This window comes from Lutzomyia longipalpis, chromosome 1 (genome assembly GCF_024334085.1).
Source record: "Lutzomyia longipalpis isolate SR_M1_2022 chromosome 1, ASM2433408v1".
NCBI classification, from domain to species: Eukaryota; Metazoa; Arthropoda; class Insecta; order Diptera; family Psychodidae; genus Lutzomyia; species Lutzomyia longipalpis.
The window spans coordinates 14,902,310-14,922,301 of record NC_074707.1 but is presented as its reverse complement, the minus strand read 5'-3'; the positions used below and the strand labels follow the sequence as shown (position 1 = coordinate 14,922,301).

General features: G+C 33.6%; 1 protein-coding gene across 2 annotated transcripts in view; it reads left to right on the top strand.

Moving 5' to 3' along the window:
- The first annotated feature begins 641 nt into the window (after positions 1-641).
- LOC129792709 (uncharacterized) overlaps positions 642-19,992 on the top strand; it is a 34,569-nt gene continuing 15,218 nt past the window's right edge. For both annotated transcript variants that reach the window (XR_008750838.1, XM_055832040.1), the window contains exons 1-2: positions 642-1,032; positions 17,667-17,975. Coding sequence is in view for 1 of the 2 variants with exons in the window: in XM_055832040.1 (XP_055688015.1) it covers positions 933-1,032; positions 17,667-17,975 (409 nt within the window). In the remaining variant the exon portion in view is untranslated. The remainder of the gene's footprint in view (positions 1,033-17,666; positions 17,976-19,992) is intronic.

Below are 19,992 nucleotides of genomic sequence, written 5' to 3'. Positions count from 1 at the left end.
TGATACAATAGTTTGTTTTCAAAAATTAATTAATTGAAATAATTTCATAACTAAAATAAGTACGTCATGTATACCATTCACCTTTTCATGCAATTTTGTATGATATGTATTACTTTATACAGCAATACAATGAAAACTCACCCTTACTGCAGCAATGACGTATCATCAAAATCATTAAAGCTAATTATAAAGCTATGTTGATTTCCAGAGAGTGGTAAACCGCGCTTGTAAAAGACAATGGTAGAAATATACACAGAGAAAAAACGGGGAAATGATACTAAATCCGTCAGTGCAGAGCAACAGGAGGAAAAGGTACTGCAGGAAGAGAATACAGACGGATATGAAATAATGGGGAAATGTGGTATTTTTCTCTATAGAAGTAGCAAAAGCAACAACAAAAAATACCAACACGGGACCTGCCTTATCGAAACCGCGTGAAAACTTAAAAAAGCTCCCCTTCTGCTTCACAACAATAAATATAGGTACGTGGCATTGGGTGGTGGATGGGCTCTGTTGGATGAACGATTGGTGGAGTATGAGAGGAGACGTGTGACGGGTTGCGGACTGCTGCGCGGCGATTCTACTCTTTGGAGCGTACACCGCCTGTAATTCCTCCACGTTTGAGTTGGTTTGGAATGCTCAGTTTCAGACGAACCGCCTGACGAGCAGGCCACCCTCGCTGCAGAGCGGAGCACACAGTCGCTTTTACCGACATCGACGAGAACATTTACTTTATACCGTGCAAAACGGAAATTTACCTTTCTTCCGTAAAAATTTTTGCACTCACTTTCCACGGTGGAAATTGGTGAAATGGGAGAAGCGTAAAAAGAATAAACCAATTGAATTTTATTTTTGTAAAATTAAGGTGCCGATACCCCTAATATTTGAAATTGATCCAACGAAGGTAAACCGCGAGGCAGTGAAATAGAAAAATGTTTTGGATTCTAAGGAGGACGGGTGCTGCAAATTTTTTCAACTCAATTAATAACAATTATTCATCAAAAGCGAACACAATCAACAACCAAAATTCAGGTAAATAAATTTTCCACATTCAAATGGAATTGATTTAATAATACCGGGGGATGTTATTTAGATTTCTCTGTGCTTGTTTGAAGGTTGAAAGTTTCCTTTTACTTCATATCTATACTCTTGTATCTATGTACGTTCATACATATACTTAACTTATATATAATATCTTACCACAACTGAAATGATTCCCTCATCACTTACAGCATTGATTTTACCATCAATATGCCATGGTTGTCTTCCAAATGAAAATGTATTGTTGATTAATTAATTCTGTATGAGGACGGGAATGCTAAATGTGGCGAAATGTTTGTCTATTTAAACGCCATTCTCACAGACGCGTAACAATCAAATACATTCTTAATTAAGGTGTTGAAGAAACAATTGTGATATTATGAGGCAACCCACCAAGGGGTATTAATTTAATTGTATGTCTTCCCTTTGACTCTCAACATCACCCTCAATCAATTGGGCTCATAATTTAATCACGAGTGCTCACTATCTGTGAAACAGTTGGGAAAAATTCCTCCCAATTGAATTTGTTAGAATTTGTGGATAAATAAATGAGTGCACAAAGAGGTAACTCAATATATAATAAGTTCCAATATCATGAACTCGTGTAATTTGTTTGTAATTTAATCAGAAGCACGTCATTCCCAAAAAATTCTGTTTGTTTTTCGGACAGTTTCTGTGAATTCAATTTAAACTTCAAACAATCTCGATTCATTTGATTTGAAATGTACACGGTAAGCATTTAATTTGAAACCTATTGTTTATGACTGTAAATGTGAGAAATATTTTCTTTTTTATCTCATTTTCTTCATATGAAAAGCTCCATAAGTGTCATTTTCTTTACAAACTAATAGAGGTTACATCCAAAATTAATACACTCCTATTGGGCAATTAATAAAGGTTATTATAAATTCAACCTTAAAAGCTGAAACTCTTGGGATTAATTTTAATACTTAAATTGGTTGGATGTACTTTCTGGGAAGAGAGCTTCACAAGGACTTGAAAGTTTATTATTAAGCTTCAGCATACAACAAACATCTACGTTACTCACACAAGCGAATTTGAATTAAATAAATAAGAATCTTCTCATATTTCTACGTTACATATCACACCTCAATAAATTGAGCAGGAAAAGACTATGTTCCTATAAGAAAACATATTTTTGGGAGGATTGGTAATTATACAATAGATCATACTGTATCACAATGAATAGTTAATTAACGCTTAACTTTTTTAAAAATATTTTTAACTTTACAATTTAAAAATTTTATTTTTTGTGAATTTAAGAAAAATCAATTGTCTAAAAAGTCTTCTCGTTTACATAAAAAAAATGTCTTTAGAAAAATTCTTAATCAAACACTAGTTAAAGCAGAGATAAATGTCAAGGAAAAGCGAAAATCTTCACTCAATGATCCACTCAAAAGCTACTTTATTGTCACTACCGTCATTATAATCCCTTTTAAAGTTACATAAGTTCCATTATAAAGAGAAGAACAGAACATTTTCGTAACTTGAAACTGTATTACAAAGATTTATTGATTTTAGGTTGAATCATTACAAACTAATCTATCATGTTAAAACCCCCATCGACCTACAATTTAGATCATGAATCTCCTTCTTTGTCAAACACTGCATTTTGGGATATATTATAATTTTCCGCAAAACTATTTTTTGCTTTTAAACTGAAAACCCATACTTTACAATGTCATAAATCAATTTATTTTGAGTTTGACGTGTCACAAATGGTACTACAAGAACCGGGCAAAAACCCTCCATGGAAAATTTTATGAGCAATCAGAAATAAAAAAAATGTGATATACATAGTTAAAAAGCAATTCATCAAAATAATGAATGAATATTAAGCTCAATTATGGCACTATTATGAAATTATTATGAAATGTGCAAAAATAAATTTCAAAGTATGAGTGTGAGAGATGGACGCTATACTGACGCTACTTAAGTAGCGTTCTTCAACTTGTAAAATTTCTTGAGACACTAATTAGGTTTTCCGCCGGGGAATTACGTTCTTTATGTTGAATTTTACAAGAGCTTTCAGAGCTTTTCATTATTCTTTTTTTTTTTTGTGTTTGTCACAGGAAACCCCCTGATTTCCTGTTTTAGCAAAAAAAACGTTTTATACCGCATTACTTTGCAAATTCGATACAGATTATTTATTTACTTTTAACAATGGATTTTGAATGAAATTTCGGAGGTCACACCAACCACCTTCTATTTATAATATTCAATAGAGAGACCACAATTTTTCTCACGTTCAAAGGGAAAAATATGTAATTTGTAGGGCAAAAGATTTTGTGAAGAAAAGGTCATGCAGTGTGCATGAATGGAGAAATGGATTTTCCTTACCACAGCCACATAAAATCCTATAATGATAGACTGAAAAGAAACTCCCTGTGGAGTACACGTGAAAACCTCTGGGGAAGGATAAAAATTCTTCAGGGGTGTCGGTTTCATTCATTGTGTTATACCTGTTCTGGTGGGGGCCATTAAAACACAGAGGAGTCTTTGAGTGGTTAGATTAACGTATCAGTGGGGCATTCATTGCATGTAACATTTGTTCTGTATTCTTCTTTTAACGACTATGGTCAGAATTATCGTTACGATCTTGCTGTAAGGTCATGAAAATCGGCGATATAACCCCCATCCCATATTTTCTGAGAATGAGAGTTTAATTATAATTCTACCCCCCATTTTGCTCAATTTTTGTGTTTTTTAAGGACATAATTACTATAAATGGATGTAAGAACAGCGATACGGGATAATGAATTCGGACAATTTTGTACACTTTTACCCTATTCTGTCATGAGTTGAATTATAAGCAACCACAAGTTGCTTCCTTCCTTCCTTCCGAGACTTTTTTCAAGACTCTTCCACAGGATAAAGTAAATAAAGAGGAAAATTAAAATTTTACTCATTTTTGCATATTTAACATCATTTTATATTTTAAACAAATTCAAGCACGAGCTTTTTCTTGTTGATTTATTGAACTCCTTTACCCCTAAAGAAAAACTTTACGAAGTACACATACCCAATGCGAGTCTGAAAATTATGACCCCAAATGCTTAGAAAATGAACTTAAATGATTCATTTTCCCATGAAGAAAACATAAAATTCTCTTAGACAGAGTTTTAGAGCGGAAAATTTTCCATAGAAAAGTCATGGTAAAGCACTTAAAGCAAGCTTAAAGAATTCAGGACGTTGATTCCACGAAGAGTGTAACAAGTAGCTCATAGTTTTCTCAAACTGAAAATCTGAATTGATTAAAAAAAAATTCTATCAATTTGTATATAACTTAACTTTTTATTAAACCACGATGAAAACTTTTATTCAGGTCTAAATCAATGTGTGTGTGTCATCGTGTGAACATCCCACACTGAAAATTCAATCTTCAAATCTGTTTGGCGCAACATCCCTAATCCATGTCTCGTGGCAGACAAACAAGTGAAAGTTTTGATAGCAATTCGTAAAAAAGTTGTTTATCTTACTTTTCCCGTGGGGCCATAAGAAAAAAATTATCCCGAATTTCCGAGAAAAGCTCCTCTCCAATAAACTTACAAAGCGTATATAATCTTCACCATTATTTTCACGCCTGTGAGTATTCATTCATTTATGAAAACATCTGAAAAAAAGTTGAGCCATTTCCAAATTCTCTACCCTCACGCGGTGTCATTTTCTCCCCGCATTGTGCTTTTGTTGAACTTAAATTGGCGCAAAGAAAAATGCTTTAACAATGGATGACACATACAAAGGGCATCAGTCGTTTTCAGACAAAACAATTTATTTTGACGTGTACTCCACGGCTTTATCCCGGTGTTGGGAATCGGCCCATTTCAGTGTCACACAAAAGGCGTGTAGATTTAGAATTTATGGTACGTAATTTAATTGGCTTACATTCTCAGGCGTAATCTCTTTTGCCACCTTTTGTGCATGACGCAGGACTTCATTAATGTTTTGCAATATATAACCCGTGTGTTGTATCTGTCAGGACTCCGGTTTAAGCCAATGCAGATAAAACCCACCCTGTTTTCTGCTGAAGGGAATTAGAGTGGCAAACTAAAGTATACACCACAAGCAAAAGACTGGATGCACAGAAAGGAAAATTGCAACAAACATAATAATGAATTCTCATTGCAGGTGTTAAAGAAATTCCAGGAAGCTTTTCAAATAGCATTTTTGTGAATGTCATAGCAATACAATTCACCTACAAATAGACATGAAATTACAATAGAATTTACATTAATTTACGGTGTAATTATGGTTTTAAACTTGAAATGCTTAATTAATTAATTTCAGTAAAATTTACTATTACATATTACTTTATTAAAATTATGGAAATTGCGAGTAAAACAACGTATAAAACTACAATAATTTTTATTATGAGTAACAAAACTTCTGAACCGTATGAATAAACATTCCAATTGTGGCGAAAATAATGCTAATTAAGATTTGAATGTAATATAATTCTTCAGAAAATACATAGGTATGCATATTATAAAATAAACTCATTTAATTAAATTAATTTACATACCTCCTTCTCACTTTTCTCAGTATATTCAAGTATATATAGATATACCTTATTTACTATACTGTATGTACAATATACTATATATAGGTACCTGTAATAAAAGAGTTTAGTAACAATTTCAATATAAGCTCCTTTTGGAGGAGACTTCAAAAGAAAATTAATAAAATGTTGTAAAGGTAATTTCACGTAATTGATCTTTAATTCAATGTTGGCTGCAGATTGTTTGTATGGATATTTTCATGTGAAACACGAACCGAATATATCTCTCATTCTATGTCTCTTGGCCAACAAATCGAACGCTGTTTAAACAGAGGTGATTTATTTAATCACGAGCAAGGCGCAAATGTTGACATAATAGACGTGCTCACAGGGGAGGATGTGAAAAGTGTAGCTGGAAGGGAGATTGAAGTAAAGAGAGAGATGGGTATATGCTATGACGCAAAATATATTTCATTACTATTTTAATTAAATTTCTTGGGACTGTCGACATAAAAGGATTTGGAGCTTTATTTCATAATAAATATGTATTATGTATATAGTAAAGCTTATTCCAATAAATTATATTGTGTGTATATATTACAGTAAATCTCATATGGTAAATGTAGGCATTAGTCTATTGCTAATCCACAAAATATCTGTCAACATTTCCTTAAGCATCACACAAGATGTATCCCATGGATGTGGAGGGGATTATTAATGTTCGGCAATTGTATGCGGAGCAAGACCGCAATACTTTACCATTTTACGTACAACTTCTTAGCCCCTTTTTTTTATAGATCTTATGTCATGTTCTATAAAATTTTACATCGTTTACAAATCAGACAAAAAATAACCCTCGCAGTGGGAATTTTTCTGCAAGTATAGGAAAATATGTATTGTGATTTATGTATCCATATCCGAGATTGCCTCTCGCTCTTCGTAACCCTTAGGGCATTTAACTTTTCAGAAACCTCAATTTGTTTCCAATAGACTGCACCCTTTAATATTAAACTTTTAATACAATGATTTATTCATTGTTGTTCTTTTTCTGTACAAAAAAAAGAAAATCACTGTGAAGTATGTACTGATTTCAGTGTGTTTTTGAAAGAATTTTTTTTTCCTAAAAAAATCTTTAAAAAAACTTGAAATTCAAAGAATTGTCCGAGCTTTAAAGGTTCCATTTATCCAAATTGGTTTGGTTAACCATTTACAGAAATGAATATGGATCGATGAATCAAAAGATATGCTTGATGAATTTAGGATTGACCTTTTCACCCATAAACATGGCCTCAAACATAAATTTCAACTTGCTACGATGTTGGTAAATGAGCATTAGGAAAATGTCCGAAACGGAATTCCTTATATATTTTACTCGTCATCGAATGGACACACACAAAAACAAGCCATGTCAGACGCCAGAAAAATTCCTCTATTACGTGTATTTATTGCCAAGGTTTTCTTCTCCACCTTACCTCATATGAATGTAACAGATATCCAGGATTACCTTTCATTTGGATCACGTTCATGCGAACAAAAACAACGCAACTGAAATGAGAAGCTCCAAAACTCATTAAGTCACGTATAAAAGAAATCTTCTGCATGTAACACAATAAGCAAAGACATTTAATTACAAGTCAAAAAACTTATGTTTTCAAGTGAGGAAAATGATTTTTAATTAGCCACGCGCATGGTTGTGATAAAAAAAGGTGAGCAGAGATAGTGATTTACCATCGTCCTGTCACGGTGTACTTGTGGCTTGAAGAAATATTTGTATATATGACATAATGACAGAAAAGAAGAGAATATATTATGTATGTATATATGAGTCCATGTGTTTACTATACGTGTCACTTATGTGGAGAAATATTTCTTTATAATGTGTCGTATGTGGTCTGATATGAATCCTTGAAAGGCCCATTATTGCGATGATATCTGGCAAAGTAAAGGCAAACACGCTTTAATAAATTTGCCACATTTCAGAAATGTGACTATCATGCCTTTTACTAACACTTCTATCCGGATTGTAGCAAAATGTTCCCTAAAATGACTGATTTATTGAAGGTTTAGCACATTTTTCATGGCTTTGAATACATGTAGGACATACCAAATTATATAGCAGTACGAATGTGAGGCTCTTTCAACTTAACAAATAACAGGTTGAATGTGGTCAATAGATGAATGACTTGTCGTAACTTCCTTTCATATTTTAGTGGTATCTATACTCCTTAGTATCCTTTGAACAAGGGGATGGTATAACCTCTTTTTCTGTGAAGAAAAGTCACTTTTTGTTGACCAAAATGTATGAGGAATTCTCGAATCTCGATCAATCTCGACCGATTCCCGAGAAACACTTTAACTTTTTTTATATTAATTATGTTATTTCGATGATGAGATAGGGATCAATCGAGAGCTAATTAAATGTACTTTCGATTGCAAGTGGAATTGTGCAAACTGATCCCTTCTTTTGATCGGAAGAACCTGCTGCCTCACGAAAAGTACTGATTTCTCGGGGTTGGGCATCCCCCTGCCTTTGAAGAATTTATGTAAAATAGGAAAATTTAAGCTGTATTTGTATTTTTTTTTATCATTTTAATTTATTACAGAATATTCTAATGGATGAGACAGCTCATTGCTATGCTTTATACATTAAAAACCAGGATAAATCATAAAATGAATATCATATTGAACATATTAAATTATTTCTTTCTTTTCTTCTTCATCAATTTGGGAATCAATCGAACCGAGAGCACGTCCTCAAAATTAAATTTTCCCAATGCAATCATTGATTTCCTTTTAGTGTCTCTTGCCCAATTTTGACCCGCATTGATTTAGACAATATACAGATTATTTTTTGTCGTGATTCTTTCATTGAAACAACAAAGTTTTTTTTTTATCTCGACATATAAAAATGAATTTTCCTATTTCGAGGGCTGCATTGTAAAACCGGCTAAGTCGGTATGAACTCCGAACCGACTTAGCCGGTTTTACAATGCAGCCCTCGATTTTCATTTCAACATTTCAAACAAAAGCATATTTTGTTAGTTTTATTTTCAAAACTCCACAATATCAATGAGAAAATCTCTTTTCAAATTATCTCAATTTGTAAAAGAAAAGAACGTCGGAGAATTTTCTTTCAGCATCAAAGTCGAATATAGATGATGAATTAAAAGTATGTGCTAATCTACTTAGAGTGGGCTCACAGATAATGTTAATGAACAATTAGGAAATGAAAAATGATGCTATTTTAGGGTAGTATCTGCTATATATTTTGTCGTCTTTCATGAAAAGCGTGTATTTATTCATTTTACAAAATTGCTGTGGTACTTGAGGATAAAAAATATGTTTTTTTTTTTGACAGAGTGTCTTTTGAAAAATTCAAATTGAATTTGCATTTAATTTCTCCCTCACACTACATGTTCTTATTCAGTGGGAGGTTTTAAGAAGAAAAATCTGTCAATTTACTGAGAATTTTTCTTCTTAACATAAAACCACGCGTCAGAATACACCCCCTATGCTATGTATGTATATAAATTGCCACGTGTTAGCTGAGTATACACCATATATCGGAACGAATGAAGGAGGAAAAAATTCATGAAGATCGATGAATGCCGTTCCAATGAAAGCTCCCTTGCCAATCCACCCCTAAACGCCCCACAACACAAATTTATATTGCTAGCTGTTGCAATCGTTCGTTGGGGAGGATGTTTTGAAGGGAAGAAAAACAAAATATACTCCCGGGGATTTTGTTGGATTTCATTGTTGGAATGCTTTGACGCAGCAACGAATGACCTCAAACTTTTAGATTTACAATGTAAATTGGTGAAAGTTTTCCCTCTCTCTTTCTTGGTGTTTTTTTTTAACCACCACGAGACACATGCACATAATTCTTCCTGTCTACCGTGGGCCTGAGCAATTCTTCTGACCAAACTTTCCTTCCAAAACTCTAATTCCCATCTTCCTTTTTTCCCACATGCCAAAGTCAACTTTATGAAAATTTTCTCTCCTTCCCACGAAAAGCTTTTCATGAACTTCAAGTGAATAAAAATGAATGAATAATGTCTTCGTGATTTTTATATATAGGGCAACAAGGAACTCATCGTAGAAACTTGACGAAAATCTTCTCCCAGGAAATTTCTGGCGCAGTATCATGTGTCTGAAGAGGTCACATCAGCACGTTTCCTCATCAGCGAATATTTTATATAAATTTGCATTTTTTTCACAAAAGGATTTTGCATCACTATTATCTCCTCTTTCCACTTCAAATACTCTCAATAAATTTTTCCAATGGGTGGGAAATTATGCGGATATCCCATTAGGAGCACGTAAAGAGATATTCGCAATAAAAGGTAGGAATTTTTATCATCTCCCAACTATGTGGAATATAGAATTTTTTGAATGATTGGTGATAATTTGCGAAACCATTCCTATGCTAACCTCTTTTGAGAAATCAAACGAATCAAACCAATAAAATCCCAAAATTACCTTGTATCTCAGGGAACGTGACACGAAGCGTCCTATTGTGGTGTCTTTCAATTCCATTTTAGAGCTTTTGTCACACGGTGTCACGCTTTGGGAGACGAGGATGAATACGTTATGTCGATTGAGGGAAGAAATTGATGAGGAAGAAGAAATCTGCGAAAAAACGTAAATCTTGAAAAATCAATTGACTAAAAATATGTCGAAATTTCCCATTCACGCTTTTCCCTCTTTCTTGCGTCTGCCTGAAACGATTTAATAAAATACTCCCAGTCAATATTAATTCGATTAATTCAAATTTATTTCTTTCTAAAATTATTCTAACATATTGTATGTAAAACAAAAATGATTTGGGTTATTTTTAGCAAATGTCATAGGTACAAAAAAAGGATATTTCTTCAACAAATTCACAAGGGATTCAAAAAGGAAAAAATAAACGATTGGAAAATCTAATAAGATGTCCCGAAGAGAAAATAAGAAAATCACTTCGTAGCTCGTTTCAGTGTACACACTTACATGCAGTCCAGCCCACAAAAGTAGCAACAACAAAAAAAGCTTCTGCCAAAGTAATACCCTAAAATGCTTAAACACATTTTTCCATTCACATTTTCTCCTTCAAAATTCCACTCTCACAGTGTATCTTAATTCAAATATACGATGGAAAATGGTACGTGCGCCTAACAAGCGTAAGACTGAAAATAATCCCCATGGTAGTTTAACAACTCCACTTGGTTATAGAGAAAACGAGATGACGAGACGTCATTAGAGAACAAGGGAGCACCAAATGTGGCAAATTGTCACCAAAACTGCTATCTGGAGAGCCTTTTCTGAAAGGGTGGGCTTAAACGTGAATGTCTGTCACAGAAGGATTTAGCCTACACGAAAATTTTCCATGGCAGCAAAATTAGCAAAAATTGCGAACTTGTCTCTTTTCTCCAGTCAGACAACCCCTTTTTCCTGGACATTGAACCCCAACAAATATATATTTAGAGGCTGACTAAAGGCTTCTGGTTTCCTTTTCTCAAGAAACGTATATTTGGCAAATAATCCTTTTTTATTATTGGTATGTGAGAGACAGAAAACTAGGAAAAAAATATACATATGTATAAGAGGGGAGAAGAGCTTATATGGTGTGAGTGTAGAAAAACTTGGTGCTTTTCCAAGTGACTTGAAATTTTTATCAAGAACCTCTAGAATCAACTCAAAATTGTTTTATCGAGAGGAACAAGATTCAAACAATGTCTTCTAAGAAATATTCTATGAAGCTTTATTGAAAATTTCCATGTGTTCCCAACCGTGAAGCACCCCCGCAAACGCCCCCACAACTACTTTTATTATACACCTGTACACACACATACATATATTTTATTCAGACAAAGCCAGAAATTTGGCATTTGGTCCCCAACAGGTGTAGACTTTCTAAAATGGTATCGCTTTTATCTCCGGCATCTTTATTGGATTCATGTGCTGTATGGCATAACAAAGCTTTCGTGGATTTTTCTATACATATCTAACTTTTCAAGCAACGTAGAGAAATTGTCTTTACTTCGATCACCCTTTTCTTTTCTTCCTTTTTCTTGTGAATGAAGTCACTTCGTGTTTTATTCACACAATTTGTAAAAAGGTAGAGAAACTCGATGTTACATTGGGAAAATTTCATTTTCCTTCATTTCAATTATAATACATCTTTTATTTCTATATATAATAATGTTGAATTTCCCTAAGAATTCTCTCCTTTCGCCAGATGTAACAGAGATAAGTTCGACAAGTTCTTGAGAAGAATTTTGAAAGAAGTTAGTATTCAATTCAATTGAATTTCCCGAACCAGCCCTAAATGCTGTTGAAGAAAACTTTGTAGATGGTACCTTTTTTTTCTAAGAAAGAGGAATGTTACCACTCTTACCACTCATCCATATATAATTCTAAAATAAAACATATGGGATTGTGTGTACTTTCATAATTAAATCCTACAAAAGTGAAATAACCTAAAACTCCGTAAGGCATTTGAATAGCATTTCATATCCAGGCAGCATGTGAAAATATTATTGCATGAGTTTTCCACCCATAAGATGCTCATAATTTAATGGAACGCATGAGAAAGGAAATAATTTTCGCAAATCATACATTTCCAGACTTGCTTTTCAAAACACGTATGTAAATGTATGTCTATTTACCGAGTATTTAAGGAGATAAATTTTGTACATAAACACACTAAGAGGACAATTTTAGCGTGGGGTTAGACTCTACAGTGGTGGAGATGATATCTGAATATTATAACATTACTGGAAAATTTGCATATATAACTGACACTGGCTTCTGTATTATACGTATTATACCTATACTGTTATATATAGGAGAACGTCGTAAATGAAACAACGAAGCATAAGGAAATGATTTGGGTTTCTGTTGTTGAGAATTATGTATAACACCCCCAGTGTGGAAGTCCCTTCGTAGATGGTGACCCTTTGGGCTCACATTAAAATGTCTGGTATGCAAATCCACATCAATTTTAATGACAATCCACAGTAGATTTACTCTCAAGTACTACTGATCCTGGCAAACGTGGCAAACAGTGTGAAAATTGAATTAATTCCAAAATCTCAAAGGGAATCACTGAACGGAACGCCTCATTCAACAGTTTTAATTCATAACGCTGAATAAACAAAATTATGTATGAAATGATGCGAAAATCCCCATCGATTTATCGCTATTTTAAATTAATTAATAGATATATATTTTGGAATTCTTTTGCATTCATATTAAAAGCACGAAAGGATTAAAATATCTAAAATAAAGAGAAAAAAATCAATAAAAAACAAATTAAAATTATTTTAAACCAAAATGGGTAATTCTGAGGCAACTATCCGTGAATAAACACCACATAAAACTTTTCCGCAATTGAAAAGCTTACAAAAAGCTCACACCAGCAACTATATGTAGCGTACATATATAAAACATATGTAGGTATGTTAAATGATTTTCGATTCCAGAATTACAGAAATAGTTTCTTCATTGCATTTTCAAGTTCTGTTAGGTATGGTACCTATATGTAGGTAAAGTTACCCCAGTGTGTTTTCAAGTTAAGTGGACGACCATTTTACGACTCAATTCAAATCCATCTGCAATGGAGTAATTGCACAATGGCATTTACTTTTGCATTTAGTTTCATTCCACGTACATATGCCCTGTTACGTTGGTAATCTCCCCTAATAAATATTTTCCGATTGGGTAATTTTTGAAGCTTTTGTGAGAATGACGATTTTAGTCGATGTACAAATTGAAAGTTATACCATTCACCTTTTAACACACATTTGGGGAAAAGGTCGAATACATTTTGAGTATTAAATACTCCTCCTTTCCTATACATAATATAACTTCCTAATACGTGATTCAATCAATAACATTCGTCCGTAGAAAGAGTATTTTGGGAAAATATTATTTACCATTGGACGAGGAAAAGAAAGAAAGTATTAAAGATAAATTAATCTTATTCATGAGGAATATTTGGAAACGTCTGATAGAGAAATGATATACTGATGAATACATTAGGCCCTTTAGGGAATCTGCGCAATTAATTACTCTATATTTGGCAAATCATTCGTTGAGACATGGTCTAAGGGTCGACGAATATGTTTTCTCATCATTTGTTGAATGAGAAAATAAATTTATTTATTTATCCTCTTGTTTAAAAATTATTTTTAAAAAATTGAATTTATAATTTAAATTAATTTATGTACTCTGCAAAGTCTCCATAAGATGAATTTTTTTTGCTATTTCTTTCTCTGATTCCAGGAATCGTAAAAGCTATATTTATTATTTAAAAATTCTCTCAACATATTTAAATCCCATTTAAGTGATTAAAATTAGCATTTCTAGGAAAAAGAAACTATAAAAAAAGACTTCCTGTGCACTTTGGCAGCAAGAAGTGATTATAAATTAATGTTGCTAATCTGTTAAAAGGTCCTTAATTCTCACTTGTGCAATTTGAAGGAAAAATACAGCTCAGCATTCATTTGAACGTCGTAAGATTTGCTCTTTCCTTACGTCTTTCCTTGGTTCAAAAGGAAAAACTATTTTCCACCCACTTGTATTCTGCCTCATTCTTTCAGTAAGTATTTCGGTCTGTTTTATTTTTAGTATAATTCTTCTTTCCCTTAATGGAAGCTCTTATACACATCATCTTATGCTATAGCATAAACTAGCATACACAGGAGTCACCTACCTAACCATAATTCTTCACCCACAACTCTCTTCAGAGAATATTAAAATTTCATCATGAAAAAAATCTTCTTATTCCGCATGTTTCATCATTTACCCAGCTTGGAAAAAATGAGCATTGTTTAACTGATAAAAATCAGATCAATTTATTTTTAACACAGAGTGGGAGAGGGAACATTGTTTCAGGACTTTCATACGAGTATTTCTCATATCAAGTAAGACTCAAGTAATGAAATTAGTGGAAAATAAATGGAAAATGGAATGAACAATAAAGTTGTTAAAATTTTAATTGTGAAAAGCCCGAGAAAGTTTCAACATTGGTATTGTATGTATGCCATCTTTAATTAAACTAATTGGATTGTATCTGCACCATAGGAGCCAACCACTACACACACTACACATCATCAAAGCATTCGGTTAACAATCACCATTATTTTGCTTTCAAAAACAATATTCCATATTATGTATTATGCTGCTATTGTACCCTGGAAGTAAATGCAACCAGTACGATGCAAGCAAAACCACAAACATCTATCAATGTCGTTGCCATAATGTAATGATTGGTGTGATGTAGTGTTTTCCAGAATATGTAGGTATTTAACTTTATTATTTTTATTAACTTTTGAGAAAGAGTTTTTAAAGACTTTCAAGTTGTTTTTTTTAAACAACTAAAGAAGGCTAAAATGATTGTAAAAATCAAAACTAACATTGAGATATTTTTAACATACTTTTCAAGGTCCTCAAATTTCATATTCACCTGAAAGTTCAAATATAAAATCATCAAAATGCCAATTTCACGTACAATGAAAATTCAACAAAACCATCCTAGTTTAGAAAATCGTGTCTAATGTGCGTGATTACTCAACACGAACACTTTAACCGAGGATAAATTACGTCACGACATGTGCCGCAATCTGTATTGATCAATTAATTTTAAGTAAATCCTTGTTGTCTAATTTGCCAAAAGTACATACATAAAGAAATCATGACGTCTTATCCGATTTCTGAAGTGTGCTCTTTCACATTTAAATTATATATAAAATATTCCTCTGTAACTCACGTCTGGGTGACAAATTAAATAATAAACCCCTTTTTCTTTGCTTTGTGCGATAATTCTGTATAAATAGAGTTATTTGGGCGTCTTAAGATGAATGAGATATATATATAAATAAGCTCAACTCTCTCTTTGAGCTTTCTCACCACAAAATTCACTTTTGTCGCGGTGCTACTTTTCCCAAAAAGTTTCACCTCACACCTCCGCAAGGAGAATCCTCCCTTTTCACCAAATATGCCTCATCTTTCTGTCAAGAAACTTTCATAATTATATAATCTAATTTAGCGTGAAGGAAGGGACGGAAAAAGGGCGAGATAACGAACATGGTTGGAAATTATTTATCCTTCCGCCATGAATGGTGGGATAAATTGACATGGAGTGACACAGACAGCATTATAATGCGCGGTCATTGGTAGGTTGTTATTTAAATATACAAAATTTAAATGTATGAATTTAGCTCCTGGGTGCTGTAGGTGGTGTAAAAATGCATAGAATTTTTAATGGACAGCTTTCGATTGAATTTAGAGCACACATGACACGTAATCTCTCACCAACCGACTTATGCAAATAAATTCAATATTTCAGTGCCTTTCACCGCATGCAAAATAATTAATATCCTAACTCAATGTATGGTGCAGGTATACATACATAAATGATTTGTATAGAAAGTAACAAGCTTTTCCCTGTCAATTTTGTTTACCAAGCTTGGAGTAGAAAATAATGGAAAGTGCAGCGTATACATAATAGTTTATTGATCAAATTTCACTTCCATATTGTGTTTGCAAATTTTACAAGATTAACGAACAGCTAAAATTGGAGTGTTTAGTTTAAATTCAACTGCTGGGAACAACATATTGCTACTTTTTCCCATTAAATGGTTTTTTAAGTACTATATTCTGCTGTATTTTAATAAGTTCTTTTTTTTGTACTACTTCTTCGTGTAGTGGAAAATGTGAAAAGTTGCAAAAAAGATACATTATTTATGCAGTTTTTAAAGCAGTTTCTGGGAAAAAATACCTATTTGGGAAACCAGAGATTTATTTCAGCATTGCTGAATAATTAATGATTCAAAACTGACAAAGTGGAGATGCTGAGTAAGGCTGGGGAAAAACTCAAACTTTATATTTTTCAGACCATCAACCAGCTAAAAAGTTCCTCATCCTCTCTCGAATGTATTTTCCAAATTGATTTTCCGACAAAGAAACTTTTGATTTGGGCAATCAGTGATTCGAGTGGCAAAACTTCGAGAAGGAAATCCGCCCTCGGGGACTTTTTTGGCCCTTCGAGACACCCCCTTTAGAGACAGTGTGTGCTTATGGTGGAAAATCCTCAATACGTTTGTCGCCAAATGTAATTTCGTATAGAAGGAGTGTTTAAATTTGATACCATCTTTATGTCCTATGAAATGGACCAAATTTCTACGTATAGACGGAAAACCCAAATCCCCTTCAGTATTATCGCTATATTTGAGCCTAATCAGACAGCACATGGCAACAGAATGGTCAACTCAGGAAGGTCATCACAGGTCACATAAGAGGGAAGCTGGGTGAGGTCCCTCTAAATCTCTCCACTTACTTTTGGCTTTCCACAAGACATTGTGTGTACCCCATTCGAATGCCAAATTGATAAAGAATTCTTCAGGAGGGCATTATTGCAAACTCCGTTGGACTGGTTCTTGAAAAGATTTTCCTGGATTTTTCCTTTCGCATTCTGAACATTCCCGCCAGGGTTTTCATTTCCCACAAGAGAACATTGCAATTCTTTTCCATTTGCCCAAGAGGCCGCAGGGAAAATGACAATAAAATCCACCCAAGCTTAACCTATAGCAGGTACCTCTACATCACAGATTCTAGAGAATAATGTCTTGATTCTTTTTTTTTATTCATTTAAAGAAAATTAGAGTTGATAAAAATCTCGGTTCTGATTTTATGAGCAATTAGATAAAATATGTTTAGCAATCAATCAATAATGATGAGTTGAAATTAAAAAGAAAAAAAAAGCTTACAACGTAATAAAATCATTTGATCTTCTGTGCAAATGCATGTACGTATACAGCTCATATGTAACAAAATATGTTAGCGGGTGATTGATGTACGTAACGTAACTTACATACTCCTGAAAAAAAAATGATTTAAAAAACCTATTTGTTTTCGACATATCGAACAAGGTTGTGAAAGGAAATGGAATTGGTGGAAGAAAATCAAGAGCACGTGGCATTTATGGAAAAAGCGGAAATAGCTTTGCTTAATTTGCCAGACATAAAGAGGGCACACAAGATGATGGGGGTACAAGCAATTCCACACTTGAGTGATGCAGTGATGACGTAAGAATAAAAATATTTTTCTTTCTTGTTTGCAGATAAAAATAACCCGAGGCCCCCACGTAAAGCTTATGGTAGATTGAGTGTGGATTCAGACGACAACAACTCCATAAGACGTGACATGCCTGCAGCAACGGAGACGTCATTAATTGATTTTGATAATTGTCCATGCGACACTGCAAAAGGACCACCAGGTATGAGGGATACAGATGGCAATATTGAGGAATCCGACTCGGAGTTGGAGCTGGAGAATACCATGCGGAATCAAATACTCCGGAATCGGAGGTACGATGACAACGCTATTGCCCGACTTCAAGCAATGGCAATGTCCGACGATGAGGACTACGGTAAGAAAACAAGTGGTGCGCTAGATGAGGCGTGGAAGTGTTTTTCCCAGCTCCTTTTTTCCGCCTCCTTTCATGCAATCATCCCCCACATCCACATTTCTCACCCATCGTGAGACACCCAACCACACAACATGCCAAATAAGTTTTTCTCTGTGAAAGTCTTAATTTTCTCAATACCCACCCGAATTTCCCATGTCGCTTGTCCGTCCACTTTCCCATTATTCACAGACGAATGGACACAATCCCGATGTGCTTGCCCTTCTTTTCCCATGAGCGACGGGGCGGACAAAAGGGTAATTGATGGGGTAAGAGTGGGGCAAGGTGATTACCCAATGGGTGGGTGGATGGGTGTGTAGAAAGTGTTCCACAAGATAGGAAATGCCACACAAACTTTCCATCTCTAAAGTGATTGCATTAATCTCTCGGAGCCTTTTGGCCCACGTTTGAAAGGTAACACAGCATGTCCTATATGGTCCATATAATAACCACACATATGAGAAATCTACATAAAATAATATATTAATTAAAAGAAGATTTATTTAAATGAAATGCTAAAATTGCAAGCATTCTGCAGAACTGATAGAAATTCGAGCTTTTTGAGCTTTTTACCTACCTACATACCTACACACCGTAACGGGGGTTTTAATGAAAAATATTAATTATCTAGCAGATATGAATCGCATTTTCTCATAACTTTTGACGTAACTTTTTGGAATTGCAAAATACAATCCCTTTGCAGGAAGTTATTGCTCATCCTCTCTATATCTCAACACTTTATAAAGGTAGAGTCAGGTCAAAGGCTCACAAAGCTTTCCGTTATTATTTCCGTACCCTCTGCGATATAATCTCCCGAAGTACGAAATGTTATGATGAAAAGCTCCAGCGAAGCAATAAACCATGAAAATGTCTAATTACCTCCAATCTACACGTAAACTGTTGCAGAAGGATTCAATTATGTAAAATCACTTTCTAAGCACCTTTCATGTTGTTCTTCATATTTTTCATTTATCCCTCCTCTTTTTGTGATTATGTTAGGTGGTCTCTAAAGTAAATATTTATCCCACTCCCAGGCGATGGAAAATTTATTAAAAGCTCTATTTATCAAAGTTTGAAAAAAAAAGAGAATATTGCATAATTTTCTCAATATTTTACACCTACACTTTACAGAGACATTTATCAAACTTTTATGCGTAGGTAGAAGATGGTAAATACCTACTGCAATTATGTAATTAATTTTACATGTCGTTCGAAAATCTCAACAAAATTCCAATTTGTGAATAAACTGAAAACTCCCCACCTCTATACATTTCATAAAATATTCCCATTGTTGTGATAGAAACACTAAATTAGTTGGAAAACAGGCTCTCTCAGTGTGGTACCAAATTAACTAACTCACTACCTGTATTATGTATGCATAAGTAGGTATTGTAGGTATTGTACTGCAGTATAATGTGAAACACTCTCATATTTATTTCCCTCTGAATAATTCACAGACTTTAATGAAATGATATTATTGAGAGGTATAATTGAAAATCCTGCGGATACCTCCATTGTTGGTAGCAAAGTAAATTAAAATATTTACACTACACCATTTCCGCACAATATCTACATAATTTCAAGTACCCTTCTACCATGCAATGGTGCTATTTTTAAAACCAGGGTTTAAACTATGTAGAAGATTACTGAGTTTTTAGGAAAATAATTTTTGAATGGAAAATTGATGATATTTTCTGGTTATTTTTTGGATTTTTCATTTTTTAATTAAACTAAAAAAAGCGTTAAAATATTTATCCAAAAATGATAGAAGATTAAAAATCCTAAAATTAGGTACAAAAACAAGTTGCTTTCCAATTTTTTTCCCAGCTTAATCTTGCTTGAAAATTATGATATTTTTGAACGATCTTATTTTCTTACGAAACTTTCTTTGTCTGCCATGTATTGCTATTAAACATGAAAAAGAATAAATTTTTTTATTACTAAAACTTTCACCAAATAGCCCCGTCTGACGGTAAATAAT